Source organism: Leptodactylus fuscus, chromosome 5 (genome assembly GCF_031893055.1).
Source record: "Leptodactylus fuscus isolate aLepFus1 chromosome 5, aLepFus1.hap2, whole genome shotgun sequence".
NCBI lineage: Eukaryota > Metazoa > Chordata > Amphibia > Anura > Leptodactylidae > Leptodactylus > Leptodactylus fuscus.
This window is the reverse complement of record NC_134269.1, coordinates 77,392,350-77,410,261: the sequence shown is the minus strand read 5'-3', so window position 1 is coordinate 77,410,261 and position 17,912 is coordinate 77,392,350. Positions and strand designations below refer to the sequence as shown.

Genomic DNA, 17,912 nt, shown 5'->3' with positions numbered 1-17,912 from the left:
CACAGTACCACTTGCCATAGGATTAGATACGCGCATCTACACACAGTTCCACACTCCAGAGGATTAGATACGCGCATCTGCACACATTTGTACACGCCATAGGATTAGATACACACGTCTGCACAGAGTACCACATGCCGTAGGATTAGATACACGCATCTACATACAGTTCCACACTCCAGAGGATTAGATACGCGCGTCTGCACACGGTTGTACACACCATAGGATTAGATACACGTGTCTGCAAACAGTACCACATGCAGTAGGATTAGATACGCGCGTCTACACATAGTTCCACACGCCGAAGGATTAGATACGCGCCTCTTCACACAATACCACACAAGGGAGGATTAGATACGTGTGTGTGCACACAGTACCACACTTTGGAGGATTAGATACATGCCTCTGCACACAGTACCACAAGCCAGAGAATTAGATACGCGTCTCCGCACACAGTATCACACGGGGGAGGATTAGATACGCGCATCTGCACACAGTACCACACGGGGGAGGATTAGATACGCGCATCTGCACACAGTACCTCACGCCAGGGATTAGATACACCTGTCTGCACACAGTACCACACGCCAGAGGATTAGATACACGCGTCTGCACATAGTACCACATGCTGTAAGATTAGATATGCACGTCTGCACACAGTTTCATTTACCGGAGGATTAGATACGTGCCTCTTCACACAATGCCACACGGGGGAGGATTAGATACACACGTCTGTACACAGTACCACACCAACAAGGATTAGATACTTGCGTCTAAACACAGTACTGCATGGGGAAGGATTAGATACAGCTTTACTCCAGGTATCCATAACAACTGATCACAGGTTTTTCACTGATATCCAAAATGAGATACACATAATCGCATGACGCTTATGGACATACACACAAACCACATACAAAATACATCAGTGCAAAATTGGACAATTCTTATGAGGCCACTACACAAACATAACATGTAATATACCCGTGCGAAGCCGGGTCATCCCTCTAGTATATATATATAATTTTATTCTCAAAGCCCATTTTTCAAAATCCATCCTTTTAACTACTATTCTTCTAGGTTTTATTCAGCTTATTTGATATTCTCATGCTGCATGAATTTATTTTGAAGAGAGGCTTTTACTGTTTTGTTCACTCTTTATCATTTTCTTCAATCTTTTTTTTATCATTTTTATTTTTTTTTTAACGATTTTGAAAAGCACCCTACCACAGGATTACCATATGCTGAACGAAGATGGAGAGCTCTGGCTGGTGTATGAAGGGTTAAAACAGGCCAACAGGTTACAAAATTCATCACCGTTGGAATATGTGGTCTGCATTTTGCATCTTACTAACACTGCCAAAAGCTTAAACCATGCACAGAATAGGATTCTAAATACTAAGGATGACGAAAAGAGCCAAATTGGCAGATATGCCTAAATATTTCTATTATTGAAGTCTTTACACAGTAAATTATAATCCAAGAACACATGAGCCAGAAATTGAACTGGATCCCTTTTAAACTAGATTCGTGCAGGTTTAACACACACAACTGGGTACTGTGGTGGGTTTCCACAGAGCGTGCGGTTTTGCTTTTTCTTTTTTGGTGTTTATTCACCTTTCTGACTGCTGCTTGCTAAAATGGGTACAGGCTATGCCAGTTTTGAGCAGATGTGTGTTTCCCAACAAATGTTGCTTAATGATGATTAAAAAAAAACTTCAACCTCACCGATAATGGTGTTGGGTTCCCAATATAGCTCTTTCTATGCAATAGACCCTTAACCCCCAGTGGTGCATATTTTATTGCCTAGCTGTGAAAAATTTTGCAGTAACAAAAAAAATCTTTAAATTTGACTTTGCTAGCTGTATCTGGATTGTGTTTTGACCTGGCTCAAATGTATACTACATACACATTCTGGTGTTCTAAAATAGTATTTTCTCTGGATAAGTTTACTGTTTTTTTTATTGTTCTTTTCTTGTTTTATTACCAATTAGACTTTGGAAATAATTTCCATATAGAATGAATATACCTTCTCTTACGATAAGCTCATAAGTGAGAACATCAGGACAAAATCCTTTAAAAAGTTTTTTTTTTTTGCTCTGTTTTACTTTACTTGATCAGATCATGGAGGTAGTAGGATCGAGTTTATTTTTATATTGTTAAATGGAGGCCTAAAAAACAGATACATTAAGAAATCATTAAAGCGTTTCGTCATAAGAATGACTATTATATCTATCTGGTTCATGAGTAAAAAAAATAACTCCGTCCTCTCCAGTCCCATCTGCTGCTCCTGTTGTGACATCGCTTAGGGTTGCCAATGGTTTACACTTCCTGATCCCTCTCAGCCGGCCTGCAGCAGCCATTTCCAGAGCGTCCTTTGCTGTGTTGAGAGGCACCAGAAAGCAGAGACCGGCAGGCTCTTAGGTGAGGTCAGTATTGCTGCGTTTATTTTTTAGACCCATTACTAGCAATTTTATAAAAGGAATTCCACACCAGCAAAAACTCCTTTAAGAAATTAAACATGAATATAGGTTTTTAATATTGTACATCTATGCTGAATTATATCAGTGCTTGCAGTTACAGGCCTGATACCTGCATTAGCTGGTTAGAGTACTGGGTATATGTATGTACATTGATGGGAATAGTAAGTTGGATTCATACAATATCCTCATGAACAACAGTGTAACAGAAGAGGATGTAGAAGTTGTGCAGCTGTAGGCCTCAGGCCTGTGTATTATATGCCTTTTACTAGCGCTTGAGATAATGTTTATTAAGAACATTTGTTGGTATCCCTATACTAGTGCTTGTAGCAAACAATTTGTAGACTAAGTACTCCATAACAAGTGTGACTATTGGTGATCCCAAGTAAGATATTTCTAACAGTTTACTAATGGTTGTTACAATTCCTAACCAAAATGGATTTATTTTTTACCGCCTTAGCTTATCTTTGCCCTTTTCGTGTTCCCCTATCTACTACCAGAGTGCTTTCCTAAGTGGTAGCTAAAACTATTGTTCCGCTTGCAGTGGTGATGAGGGGAGATGGAGCTTTGCTGCTGGACACTATGCTTGCTTGTGAGCAATAGTAATTGTATGTATTAAGTGCTGTCTTCCTACATTATAGGGTTCTAGAGTCACAACTACAAACTCAAAAGAAGAGCTATGAAAACGAAGTGGAATCTCTCCGAGGAGAGATCCAGGGTCTAAAGGAAGAGAACAATCGTCAGCAACAGCTCCTTGCCCAAAATCTTCAGCTGCCTCCTGAGGCGCGTATTGAAGCCAGTTTACAGCATGAAATTACTCGGCTGACCAATGAAAACTTGGTATGTAATGTAAAAGAGCTAAACCTTGAATATACAGCTAATCTCAATCTTTGGATCACTACATGCCATAAACGATTCATTTACATTGGTATCATCATTGCTTCTTCATTGCTCTCATTAAATCTCATTTGTTAGTTCAAAGGCAATGGTCACCTTTACAACCAGTTTGTTTGTTGTTGTTTTTTTAATTGCCCCAATGTGCCTAAAATAGAAAAAAAACTTTGCTATAGCTTTCATTAAAAAAAAAAAAAATCATATCTAGAATTGTGTACCATTTTTTACCACTTTTAAAAATACAGCTGATATTGAGCCATACTGAATAAGGAAGATGGAGGTAAAAAGCTGATTGAAGATCTGACAGTGAAGTGTCTCTTACTCTTGTAAAAACTACCAGTGATATTGGTTTGGCCCTCACACCAAGTTATACCGCAGTCACAGTATGACCACCCCTAGTACCATTAGTATACAGTAGTGTCTAGCTGTGAGTAGCTGGGGACCCACATGCAGCTTTCAAGGTATTGGGTGTAGACAATTAAGTTATGGCATAGATTATTATATGTATTATAAAAACCCTGCACAATACTTGTTAGTATTTCTACCTTTTGATGCAGTCTAGTACTGCAGAAGTGTAGCCTAAATAAAGTGAATTTCTAGGTCATTTGTTAAGAATTTCATGAAAATCTATATATAAAATCTTAGAATGTATTAGTGTGATCCATAGTGTCTGGGCATATGTATTGACATTTATTAAGTAATCTACTACAGAAAGAGGGTCCATCCATTCTGCCTGTTTTTTCAGTATTTTGAGGAGTTATATGCAGATGATCCCATGAAGTATCAGTCGTACCGGATTTCACTTTACAGACGGATCATTGTATGTAAATCATGTGCCTGATTGTTCTGTCGCCTTAGCCATGTCCTAGAGAACTAACAGCAGTTCAGCCCGCTGGCTGCCTCTTTAGATATGTTTGTGTGAAGAGGCTGCGCCCTGTTCATTACACCACAGCTTTCCGTTGCATTGTTTAATGTCTTCATGTTGAGTCCTGTGACAAATGCACCTTTTCTTACTAACTCCAGCTATAAAGGCAAGTTTGCATGCTTAGTAAGTCAATCACATTATATGTCCAGTTGACCCTGTATAAAGTACCGCATTACGGTAAACTCCTTTTGCTTGTGAACAGAGTAAGTATCTCTAATTTATTCTAATCTGGTCATTTTCAGTGTCTTCAGTATTAGAAGGGTTTTTCCTAGGCTTCGATATTGATGAACCATGCTTTAGGATAGTTCATCAATATTTGACTGGTAGTGGTCTGACTCCTGGAAGCCCCTGTCAGCTAATTATAAGTGGCCTCAGTTATCCGGAAGCAGGCACAGCTCTATACATTATGTAGTGCCTGTTGTACTGTAGGGGCTTGGTTATTGCAGAATCCCATTCAGTTGTATCATTCATGACCTGTACACATTGGGCGAAGCTGATTGGTCCCTAATCTAATACTGATGATCTATTCTAAGAATAGGTCATTAATGTTAAATTATGGAAAACATATTTTAATTAATCCTGTTTCATATGTAATGGCTTTTGTAATGTAAGGATATGTTCACACAGAGAAATTTGGAGCTGATTTTAAGGTGGAGAATTGGCATGGATTTTACTAGGCCAATTTTTGTGAAGTTTTTGAGATTGATGACTACTCCAAATTCCTATCTAAATTCCACTGTGTCAACATTCCCTAGAAGTGTTTTTTATGCAGTGCTTACCAGGAATCTTCTTGTAGCATTCAGTGGTTTCTGTATAAGTCCGTTTTTATTAATCTGCTAATGAGCTTTCAGCGAGTACAGGAAGTTCCCAGCAGCCTCCTCTCTTCTATTATCTCCTATGTGTGTGAGGCAAACAGGAAGCTGAGTCAGCAGCAGCCTCCCATAGGAAACAACAGGAAAGGTGTGCACGATGTATCGTGCACCAGTGTAATTAGCATATGAATAGAAACGGACTTATTCAGAAACCACTGAGGCAATCTATATACTAAAGGTAGGTGTGGAATAGCCTTTCTAAAGGCTATGCAAAGGTGTGGTTAGTTAAAAATGACTTTTTCCAGTGATAGAGCCCCTTTAAGATTAAGAAGAGAATAGTTACCATTAGGTTTGGCTGTAAAATGTTCATTGGAGACGTGTAAGGGCAGATTCAGTAGAGTGCTGAAACAACATTGTAAGAGCTCAAGAAGACAGGTGAGAGAGATTAGATTAGGCAAGAGTAGACAAGAAATTTGGAGACAAAGGGTTGGTTAGAGACAGGTGGGTAGGGATAGGTGGTAGGGGTTATAGGGTCGCTAATGCATAGAAGTGTGGCTAAAAGAAGAAAGGGGCTGGAAAATTTCTATGCAATTGGACCATTTCACAAAAGATAATGTGTATATTCTTCAAAACAGGTAGTTACAGCAGATTCTAAATACACATCCTTTTTTTTTTCTTTAAATCAAAAATAAGTTTATTTAGGATACATAAATGAAAATAAAGAATAGAAAGTACTTGACATATGCCAGGATACATAATAAAAGGCGGTGACTCAGGGTTATCAAGTTTACAGATTCTCTGCTGCCCTCCAGGAGACCCACTCTGTATGTGATATTTGAGATGCAGGGATCAATCTAGTCTTCTAGGCAGTTAACCAAAAAAGAAATATGGTTTCCAAAAATAAATTTAATAAATCTAAGTTCCAAATTAATTGTAAATCTCTTAAGAATAGAATAGTCATAAAAATCAGCAGTTCCAATGTAATTCTGCCTCTCTATAAATCCCTTGTAAGACCGCATTGCTAATATGGGAATTGGTTTTGGACTTTATATTATAAAATATATTTAATATTAGAACTGGAGAGATTTCAAAGACCGATAGACTTCTCTCTTAGGCCTCATGCACATGACCATTTTACACAATTGTGTATTTCCTGTGAGCTGAGAACAAAACTTGGGACAGGCCCTATTCCTGTCCATTTGGCCCCAGCTCACGGATCTCAGGGAACAGGGCTGTGGAGGTACAGGTGGCGCACAGATGTCATCCATGTGCGACATGTACACAATCTGGAGTCACTGGAAACTACATGGAGATGATGGCAAAAGACTGATCTTTCTATCTAATTTCAGTTGCTGGGTTTGTTTGTTTTTTTTTGTTTTCTTTTTTTTTTTTTTGTTTGTTTTTTTACTAGGAAGTACATTTCCTTATACTGCATCCACCTTTCAAACACATTCGGTGCCCCCTAATATTTCACCTAGAATGTTATGCTTAGTGTCATTTGACAACCAAAATTGTGTTTTTATCAGCAAAAGGATAGGGAAAAAATGAAGAAATATTCAAAATAGAACAAAATGCACACAAAAAAATAAAGGTTGTCAAAAAGAGTGGCCTGCATTGTAGCAAGTAGTGATTAGTTGCTCCTCTGTGCGTGTGACAATGTCATAGGGTTGGCTTGTTAGAAACATAGTAGAAATAGTTAAAAAGACGGTAGAGAGTGGAGGAAAGGGATTAATCTTAGAACCTGCTTGCTCCTATTGATCCCCTTTATGGTATTGGTGCAGGTATTGACAGCACGGCTCTACTGACAGGTTACCTTTAAAACAAATTTTTTGAAAAATGATACAACCTTTTGGTGAACAGCCTACAACCTCTTTTAGCTATATTTGATATTAAAGCATTTAATCTATCTATAATCCATTATATAGTATAAGTTGCCTTGGTACTGTGCACCCAGATAAGCGTTTCCTATCAGAAAGCCACTTTATGGCGCTGTTACCTACTTACTACTTCATTCACTTTTGTTTTGTCTTATCTGTAATGTGGAATCTAAACATGTTTAAAGGGTGTAGTTATTTAAAAACATTTTTATCTGTAGGATCTAATGGAGCAACTTGAGAAGCAAGATAAGACAGTCAGGAAGCTGAAAAAGCAGCTGAAAGTATTTGCTAAGAAAATCGGAGAGCTGGAAGGTAATGCTATAGTTTTTATAGTAACAGTTGTGCAGTGTGTTATTTTTATTCATTTATAAAAAATAACTATGGTGTGTAGCTCGTGCTTTTTTCCCCGTTGTTACCTTGTATTAGGTTTTACAGCTTACCAGCTCAGAAATCACTGACCTGAAGGACTTGTTCACCCACAAAATACTTTATTAATATAACTCACTTCTATCCTGTAGTTGGTCAAATGGAGAATGTTTCTCCTGGTCAAATTGTGGATGAGCCAATACGTCCAGTCAATATACCCCGTAAAGAGAAAGACTTCCAAGGAATGCTGGAGTATAAGAGGGAAGATGAGCCGAAGCTGATCAAGAACCTTATACTAGGTGAGTATTAAATGGTGGTTGTTTTAATATATAGATAATATAATATAGACCATATGAAATTATGTATATGTAATATAGAGCATATGAAATGATGACACACATTCAGCAGCTTTCAGCAGTATGCTTATTTGGCCACCAATTATTCCGAACAAACTCCGTATAAACATTCATGCTGAGTTCAACCATGCATGCATGTGTTTTCACAAGGAAAGAGGGATTAGCTGCTGTTAGACACCTTATATGACCGATCTGCTTTGAGGAAAAAAAAAAAAGAATTGTGTGTGTTTGATATTTAACATGCCCAATTCTTCTTTTCCTTCAGATATTCCAAACTATTTCATGAATGACTGGTCCTGCTTAAATTGGGGCATTCAACCAACCTAAGTGTAGTGTGCATGGCAGCCTTTAGGGGGCACACATCATTCCTTGTTAGTGACAGTCATATACTGTACATGTAGTTATTACATTTCAATGACAGGTGACTCCTTAGGAACATTAGAAAAGGCTACAACACTGTATATTCATGTACATACAGTATAGTAAGAGGTTTCTGTGGACATGAAGAAATGATTTAGTAGATACCCGATCATGTATGCTGATTGTCATATGCTTATTGTTATTTTCTTTGTTATCAGACTTGAAGCCCCGTGGTGTAGCTGTGAACCTTATTCCAGGCCTGCCAGCTTATATTCTCTTCATGTGTGTACGCCATGCGGATTACCTCAACGATGACCAGAAAGTCCGTTCTTTGCTCACATCAACCATAAATGGCATCAAAAAGATCTTAAAGGTCAGTTATCATTTTTAATGACAGAAAAGTTAAGTATAGATGTACATGTATTTCAACTTAAAGAATGTAAAACGTATTAGAGTGTGGGGTGGGACGTTCAACAAGTATATGTATGTGTATGTATATGTGTGTGTATGTATATATATATATATATATATATATATATATATATATATACATACACACACACACACACGTGAATTGTTTATCTCATTGCTATCTCCAGAGAAGCTAGAAGTATAGCAGTCTCAGTCCCGCCTAGCTGTATATTCTGGCTGAGGCAGTTACCCGCTTTGCCATGCATTGTTCAGGAGGTAGAATTCTGTTTTCACTCTGTGCCAAGGAGCCCCAAGAATCTGGTGTGCTCAGATTAGAGGACATCATATTATTTTGCGTCATTATGTGAACGCCAAACATGTCACATATTAGTTCATAAATAAGCAATATTTTTCCCCCTAACATATGGTTGTATAAATTGTAAAGGTCAAACCTCTGGAGGTTGTTTCATACAAAACGTAAAGTAAAACATAAGATGGTGTTTAAGTTTTGCATTGTGTAGCATACAATATGTCATAATCTTGTATGACTTGGGTACAAATAACTCTGGATTTGTCTCCCAAATGCTGATATGTGCCATGGGAACTGCCAAGTGCAGCTGAACATCTAATATATAGTCTAGCAGTTAGATTACCCTTTTCAATGTATAAGAGAGAATACTAGTATATAAAGATTTATTGTGTTGTGGAATATCACTATTGTTGCAGCACATAGAAGGTATACATTTATTTTCCTTCCTGTTCTCTGCTGAATATTTGCAAGCACACTGTGTCATGTGGTTTAAGATCAAAGCAGGCGCTGTGTATGTGCTCTATTTTCGGAAGGAGTCCCTAGAGACTTGTCTGGCTTGAAGCAATGATGCAAGTCGCTTAGCTTGACTGTGACCATAATACGATTGACAAGAAAAAGTGAGATGGCGCCAAGCCAAAACGGGCATTTTCACAGGCTCCTGGAGCAGAGAACTGTTCTGCTTCAAAGCCTCTTTCCAATGCTAAACAATGGCATGGTTACCCAGTGGACTGCATGCCAAGACAGCTTATTCTGTTCTTAGTTAGCGTTTAACCCTTACATATAAGATTCTACACATCTCTATGATGAAATGCTATACTGGATTTACATTTTGCTCATAGATGTAAAGTTTCTTGGTTTGTCATTTTATGTATTTTTCTTTAAAAATGTGTTATGTAAGTTTGTTAGTCATCTCACCTTCACCTTGCAGCCAATGGAGCTTGCCATAAAGTTTAATGTTATGTTTCCTTTTTTTGGTTTTAAGAAAAGAGGAGATGACTTTGAAACCGTGTCCTTCTGGCTTTCCAACACCTGCCGATTCCTTCATTGTCTGAAGCAGTACAGTGGAGAAGAGGTACCATTTCATCTTATTATTGAGCTTTCTTATTACAGCTATTTATCCATAGTCTAATACATATTAAATCGGTCCTGTTACATTGTAACTACAGTCTTTGAGACATATGGCATAGAGCAGGTAAAGCGCAGCAGATTGCCATATAGTTTTATCCGAAAAAAAAATCAGCGTAACCTTAGTGTTTTTCTTATAAATCCATGCTTTTAGAATGACGGCCATCACTTCATACACAGTTATACAGAGACACCTGTCCATTACCGAGTAGAGCTCCTACACATAGAAAGAGCAAGTCAACCTGAATCAATTTGAGATTGAAGGGACAAGAGCATTTTCACCTATCTCAGTAACTGAAAGAGATGTCAGAATAATAATATGTGTAGATGATAGTTTGGCTTTCCCCTCCCACTCTCTCCAGGCATTTATGAAGCACAACACATCCCGGCAGAATGAACACTGTCTCACCAACTTTGATCTTGCGGAGTACAGACAAGTGTTGAGTGATTTGGCTATTCAAATATATCAGCAGCTTGTCAGAGTGCTGGAGAATATCCTACAGCCCATGATCGGTGAGTAACATCAAATTATTGAGATCTTCATGTCACAAATAATGTTAGACAATTACTTGGAAGAAGATGAAGATTGCAGCACTCCAGGGTCTTCAGTTAATTAAATCCTTTATTCACGCATCATTTTAAAAACAAAAAAAGTACACATACCAAAAGTGCAAAAGTTAGAAAAAACACATGTGAGCTAAAAAAAACGCCGACGTGTTTCGGGGCTCAGGGTCCCCTTAATCATGGCACCTCCAGTCCAGGTCTGTTTCATGGGGTAAGAAACAAAACCCCTCTTTTTTTGACTTTTTGAAATGTTAGACAATAAAAAAAATTAATATACTTGTGGTACTGGACGTTAGGAGTTTTGTTTTGTTTGTTTTTTACCCACAACTTTCAATTGATGACTTCTCCTTGGGATAGATCATCAATTAAAGATCCATGGTGGCCTGACACCTGGTTGCAAGTGATGTTTCTGCTAAACAGGCCAACCTTTTCCTGGAAAGCCCCTTTAAAGTTAAATTATCAATTAGGTAGGGTTCACACTGCCGTTGGTGTTCACACAGAAGGTGTCCGTTTAAAACAAAAAAAAACAAAACAAAACGTACACCTATCATAACGGACAGTAACTGATGGCTATCAGTTATTGTCCGTTGCCCATAGACCTCAATGTTACAAAAAAAAAATGGACACTTGCTGTCCGTTTTTTTCAAACGGACAGAAAACTTCTGCATGTAGGATTTTTTGTCTGCTTGAAAAAACGGACATGGTTGTAAACGGACACTAAAGGACACTAAAATCCCATTGAAATGAATGGAAATTGTAGTGTCCATTGCTAAAATCTTGAATGGACAGTAGCTACGGACACTGCTGTCAGACACCAACAGTAGTGTGAACGCCCCCTTAGAAAGTCTAGACTGAGGCCCCACTTTGCAGAAAAGCAGCTTTTTTGTTTCAGATTTTGCAGCAGTTTTTTGAGCCAAAGCTAGTATGGATTGAGCAGGAAATAGAAATATAAAAGCTTCCTATCTATTTCCCATTACTTTTGTAGCCAATCTTGGCTTTAGCTTAAAAAAGCCGAACCAAATCTGCAACAAAAAGCTGCTTTTCTTCAACGTAGGACCTAAGCCATAAAAATAAAGTGTCATCATAAGGTACTTTAATGTTTTGTCATTGTTTGTATGCATGCATTATAGGCTTATGGCAAGTCTGAAAACTGGAGGGTGGTCATCTTAGTCCAGGTTCTTTTTTCTGGCGTCATTTGCTTAGCCCACCTATGGCAATTCTATCATCCATTTGCCCACTATACATACATTGCCTGCCACTTGCACAACTCAGTGCTAGTGAATGGACAGACCATCAGATGTCTATTGGTTATAAGAGTGTTAGAAGAAAGTTATGTGTTTGGCAGAAAGCCACTTGTGTTTCTTTTCACTTATTATTACCTTGCGTTCGATTAATGTGAATTACAGTTTTTAAGTTGAAGAGTCAAAAGTAAATTGCATAAAAATCACCATCTTCCATAATTCTTATTGATAACAGGTATCACCATTCGTCATTATAGTTTATATACTGTTGATTGAACATTGTATTATTCTGTATATTTTAGTTTCTGGAATGTTGGAGCACGAAACCATTCAGGGTGTCTCAGGAGTGAAGCCTACAGGCTTGCGAAAGAGAACATCCAGTATAGCTGATGAAGGAACATATACATTGGACTCCATAGTGCGGCAGCTGAACACTTTCCATTCCATTATGTGCCAGCATGGTACAGATCCAGAGCTTATCAAGCAGGTGGTGAGGCAGATGTTCTACATTATTGGCGCAGTCACCCTAAATAATCTGCTGCTCAGAAAAGACATGTGTTCGTGGAGCAAAGGGATGCAGATAAGGTGAGCACAAATCTCACATATGACCTATTTCAGGAGGGAAGAGTGAAAGTGTATGTATACAAAGCATTGCAGGTAAAAGTAGTGAAACCATTGTTAGCGGACACTCTGTGTCCATTTGACTTCCATTAGCCTCTTAATAGTGACATAGGCAGGATATGGATATAAAACCTTATAGTGACTTATATTTAACGGTGTTGGGTGAAACTGCTGATAGTCACTGAGGTTAAATTCCACGCCAAGTGCCTCAGATGCTTTTATTGCAAAGGGTCTCGGTGCCCAGACTTTACCTTTATGGTCTGTTGTCATATCTCCAAGAATCATTGAATGTGGCCTTTTAGTAATGTTTTATTATTTCTTAATCCTTTTGCCAAGAAATTTACTTAATTGCCTAGGGGTTGTAGACTGGGGCATATTTACTAATGGAAATCTGCCACAATTCAGCTGTAACTTGCTCCAAACTACTATTATACATGCTGTAATTCCCGGTTCTAAAGTGTTTTGCACACTTTTTGCACCTTGTACGAATAGAATTGGAGCTTTAAAAAGTGGCAGTGCTTAAAGAGGACCTTTCATGAGTCCATAGACGAGCACTATCAGGAGAGGAGGAGGCCTTCCTCACCGCTCACACAGTACAGCGCTATAGGCGCTGCTGTGAGGAAGGGCGTTCCTCACTGACTGTCAGGAACGCCCTTCTGATGGTGAAGAGCTACGGTACCGAGTGTATTTTAAAGAGGACCTTTCATCAGTTGGGGCACATGCGGTTTCTTATACAGCTAGAAAGCCAACAGTGCACTGAATTCAGCGTACTATCTGCTTTCACTTTCTGAGCACCCAGTGAAGAGCTATCTGCGTGCACACAGATTTGTGGAATACGCAGTAGTGTGCTTGGGCTCATAAGAAATTAATAGATCAGTGTGCTGTCTGGGAAACACACAGCTTGCCCTCTGAAATCACACGCAGTCATCTGTTAGGGGCCTTGGCTGAAGACCGTCTAGCCCAGGGGTCCTTAAACTTTTTAAATAGTGGGCCGGAGGCAGCGCAAATCGCACAGACATCGGGAGCGGTGCCCTCCAATAGGTAAAGTGAAGTGCACTCCATGGCCTGGCCGAGCTCCCCAGGAGCTTCATTATAAATGCACACCTGCCAGCGTTTGTCGGCGGGGCCAGACAAAAGTGCTTGAAGGGCCGCATGTGGCCCTCGGGCTGCAGTTTGCGGACCCCTGGTCTAGCCTAACGTTACAATGTCAGACAAGATTATGTTTATATCTAGTATGTATGGTTGCAGCTATGGAATCCGTTTTAAAGCAATAGTGCAGGAGACCCAGCCATTCTTTGCAGTAAATAGCTATAAAACAATGTCCTTTATACGGCTCTCTGCCAAAGATCATTGTTCTCAATTTCTAATATTTTTTTCTGTATTGCAGCAAGCTGCATTGTTTAAAAACCTGCATTACATTAACTTTGCAATATATTGTTAGAAAGTCCTAAACAGACAGACTCCACCAAGCACTACAGTGTAGCGTTGTTTCACCAACCATTGTTGAGAATAAATTTTAGTATTATTTGCCCCTACCACTGTACTTCACCTTTCTGTAGAGTTTGGCATATGGATATTGAATGGCACTTGATGTAGCTGTTTCCATAGATTTGCATGGGCCAGACTTGTGCCATGGTGTATTTGTCGCTTAGACTGTAACTGTATTGTAGACTGTAAAATTGAGATTTGTCCTATATAGTAAGGGAACTATGTTACTTAAACGACAGGTGAATCTGTTGCAGCAGAGATGACAGATATATATATATATATATATATATATATATATATATTATGAATTTTGGATGTGTCTTTCTACAGGTACAATGTAAGTCAGCTAGAAGAATGGCTGCGGGACAAGAATCTGATGAACAGCGGTGCTAAGGAGACCCTTGAACCTTTAATTCAGGCTGCACAATTGCTGCAAGTAAAGAAGAAAACTGATGAGGATGCGGAGGCGATCTGTTCAATGTGCAATGCCCTGACTACTGCCCAGGTACTCATTTTAGAGTAACATACCAATTGTCCATAGCCCTGCAGCTCAGTTTGGTATTCCTTAATATATGGCTCTGTTATATTATGCAGTCTTGTAATATGGGGTGTAAATTGAGAAAACATTTAGTATAGACATATATGGGACAAGAGTAAATGATAGCGATGTCCAAACTAGCTTTACAATGTAATTATTAGAGGGAAAGCAATAACGCCTAGGTTGGAATTGTCATAAAATATAGACCAGTGATCTTTGTATAATGCAATGTTGATGCGGCTCCTTCTATTGACAATATATGGAGGCTGTCTAGCATTACTTGTTGATATACTGGCAGTTCTTTAGCAGTTCTCTCTCTCTCTCTCTCTCTCTCTCTCTCTAGATATATATATATATGTGTGCAATGACATACCATTTTGTGTTACAGATTGTGAAGGTGTTGAATCTTTATACTCCTGTAAATGAATTTGAAGAGAGGGTACTGGTATCATTTATACGCAACATACAGGTAAAGTATGCTCCTTCTCGCTCAGATATCCACAGTAATGTATGAAGTTAAATGGATTATTTTTATAAAATTGAAGGTTTATCTTTAAAATAGACCATCAATATTTTATCGGCGAGGGTCTGACTGTCAAGATCCCTACAGATCAGCAGCACCCAGTGTTATTCACATACTGGGTGCTGAGCTGCTGTACCACTGCAGTAACCATAACCAATGCTACAAATGGTACAGCAAGTGAGTGGCAGAGTGCCTGGCATGTAAACTATGGCGGGAGCTGTGCGCTCTAAAATGCAAGGGCCCTGACCGTGGGATACCTACCAATGTTAAGGATAGAAGCTGTAAAAGCTGAATAACCACTTTATGGTCAATCTTCAATATCAAGTAAAGTATAACTCTAACGAAAAAGGATGGAAATTCAGATTTTAGTCCAATTCTCTGAATGAGCTTTCTTTCTGATGAGCTTTTTTTATGTTATAGAAAATGCATAATCCTTTATCTTTTCATTTTCAGTTGCGTCTAAGGGACCGGAAAGACTCCCCTCAGCTGCTAATGGATGCCAAGCACATCTTCCCTGTCACCTTCCCTTTCAACCCGTCATCCCTGGCTTTAGAAACCATTCAGATCCCTGGCAGTCTCAGCTTAGGATTCATCTCACGTGTGTAAATACATCATCACTGATCTTAAATCGCTCAGACCTCGAAGTAACACTGGAAGCATTCTGGAAATTCACCATTGCATCCTTAGATACTAAGTCACATGTCTCCTGTGAATTGTACATCATGTATAAGAGACTGCTAGACAGGTGGCACGTGGTATCCATTAACTCACGTTGTCTTTACCGCCTTCAGGTTTGGGGACCTACCTTGGTCTTCAACCACATGTAAGATGTCCTAGGAATAGTAACTGTTGCCTTCCTGATAAGAGAAGTACGGATGTGAGGCAGGAAATGTGTTTATAGAAGAGAATATATATGTGAGAAGGAAGGTATGGCTTATTGTGTTAGGGTAAAAAGTCTATTTGATCAGTATGGGTGTGTATATAACGGTATACGCATACAATAGCCAAACCGCATCATTATTTATGTTAGGGTTAAAAAAAGAAAAGATTTCTACAAGAGTGTTGGAAAAATCTCAGCTTACCGTGTAACGTAGATGTTTCTTAGCATCGTGGTTTACTATGCATATTAACGTGCTGCTGTGTTTTGTGTTCTTCTGATGTTCCAGTATCCGTATTAGGCACTACAAATAAAATCCTCATCTCTTTATTATCCAGTATGTTTACAGTTCAATGTGATCCTTGTTAGGGTGAACCACAATTATTTACCTGGAAAGAAGGAAGAGGCAGCTTAAGCACAGAAGAGGAGCTGAAAAATAGCAGTTTTTAATTAAATATTAAGCCTTAAGAACAAATAGGATCTCATAATAATCGTGTACAGTCCTTTATGAATTTTTTATGTCATATTTGAGTGTTTCATTTCAACACAGTATTATTTGCAGCTGATGGTTTTAATGATGTTTGCTGTGTTTTTGGTGTTTTTTTCCTTTGCTAGATTCCATGCTGATGTGCATTTTATTTATTTAAGGCCATGATAATAGGAATATGGTACATCCTAAGCTTGTGCTACTGGAATGATTTCCTAGTATGTAACTGGATAGAAAGAAGACAATGCCTGTTGTTGCACCTCCTGTGCTATGAAGCAGCATGTACTGTAGGAAGCTGTGCTATGTTAGGGTACAGTTTCGTGCACGTAGGAGACACTATTGCACTAGATTATGTTATGCTAGATCACTTTATGTGTCATCATATCCAGATCAGAGCACCGTAGTAAAATATTCATCATTACAACGTCTCTAAACATCCTTAGTAAACCTGCCGGGTAATGTATGTTCCTCCATATGAGAACAGGATTTTGATAGGAGAGAAATTAAGCTCTGTTATATATAAGTTTATATGATTTCTGTGTAACAAGCAGAGTAAATCCTGAAGGACTCCTAGAAGTCAGCGAGAGTCCTGCTAATTCCACTAACACTGCTTTCCCTATATCAGTGTATACACAGAAGTCTTTCAATCACTGTATGTGGGCAGAGTTGTCAGGACTCACTGTCTTTCCTAGGAATCCTGTCAAGATTTACTCTGCTTATCCCTCAGAAATCTTGTTACATATCAGATCACATAGTTTGTATCACAAAGCTCAGCTTCTCTCCCACTGTTGTATGATGCGGTCCTTACATAGGGCAGCAGATATTAGGTGAAAGGTTCTCTTTTAGGCTTTCAGAAGAACTGTCATGGTTTGGTAGGACCTACTCATACACTTCCATGTTTTGGGATTTTCTAGACAATACAAAGCTCCTATTTACCTGTAAATATATATTTGCAGAATTAAAATACTGTATGAAAAGGTCCAATACGTGGCCAAAGAGATTTTTTTTTCTTCTTTTTGTCAAATAAAGTTTTCCTGTATTTTTTTTTTTTTTTTAAATAATTTTATGACCAAATATTTATTGGCCCTGTAGGTAAGATGTCTTAGTGCTCTGAAGAAGTCACTTTATTCTCTCAGAGTTCTGACTGCTGGAAGATTACTGTGGAAAAAGCCATATGTTAATATTCTTTTCCACAATCTAAAATTGCCTCCAAATAGATTTCTACTATTATTTTGTGATGCTTGAGCTTCTGTTGCTCATAACAGGGCAGGACCCCATGTGAAGCGGAGCTGTTTTTATCCGTCTTAGAACGGTTCTGGTCCACTTTTCTTTGTTCCATTAAAGCTCTTACATGTCTACACAATTATTTATGTGCTGTGTTTCTTTACATTGAGTTATTTGGTCAGCCCCTTCCCTTTTTATCCATTTTTTTTCTGTTGATTCCTATAATTTGTTATAATTTTTCTCCCGAATAAGTTGATTTAGGAGACCATGCCTCTACTTGTGGAGATGAGGGATGGAGAGAACATAAGGTGCTTTTTATTTTTGCTTGAATTAGAGCTTGAAGCTGATCTTTCTCAGAATGGCCTTCATATCGTTGGTTTCATGTATGATGACACAGGCAAAAATGGAATGTGTTGCCTATAGCAACTTGGTT

General features: G+C 38.6%; 1 protein-coding gene across 9 annotated transcripts in view; it reads left to right on the top strand.

Annotated features, from left to right (window-relative positions):
* The window catches only part of MYO5A (myosin VA), a 117,924-nt gene extending 101,209 nt beyond the window's left edge, over positions 1-16,715 (top strand). For 3 of the 9 annotated variants that reach the window (XM_075273455.1, XM_075273453.1, XM_075273454.1), the window contains exons 30-41: positions 1,220-1,300; positions 3,122-3,320; positions 4,120-4,194; positions 7,207-7,300; positions 7,507-7,653; positions 8,289-8,443; positions 9,774-9,863; positions 10,279-10,429; positions 12,024-12,306; positions 14,161-14,335; positions 14,757-14,837; positions 15,345-16,715. In XM_075273455.1, the coding sequence (XP_075129556.1) occupies positions 1,220-1,300; positions 3,122-3,320; positions 4,120-4,194; positions 7,207-7,300; positions 7,507-7,653; positions 8,289-8,443; positions 9,774-9,863; positions 10,279-10,429; positions 12,024-12,306; positions 14,161-14,335; positions 14,757-14,837; positions 15,345-15,497 (1,684 nt within the window). In that variant the 3' untranslated portion in view covers positions 15,498-16,715. The remainder of the gene's footprint in view (positions 1-1,219; positions 1,301-3,121; positions 3,321-4,119; positions 4,195-7,206; positions 7,301-7,506; positions 7,654-8,288; positions 8,444-9,773; positions 9,864-10,278; positions 10,430-12,023; positions 12,307-14,160; positions 14,336-14,756; positions 14,838-15,344) is intronic. The other 6 variants (XM_075273459.1, XM_075273462.1, XM_075273457.1 and 3 more) reach the window with 3 other exon arrangements.
* Positions 16,716-17,912: the final 1,197 nt, after the last annotated feature.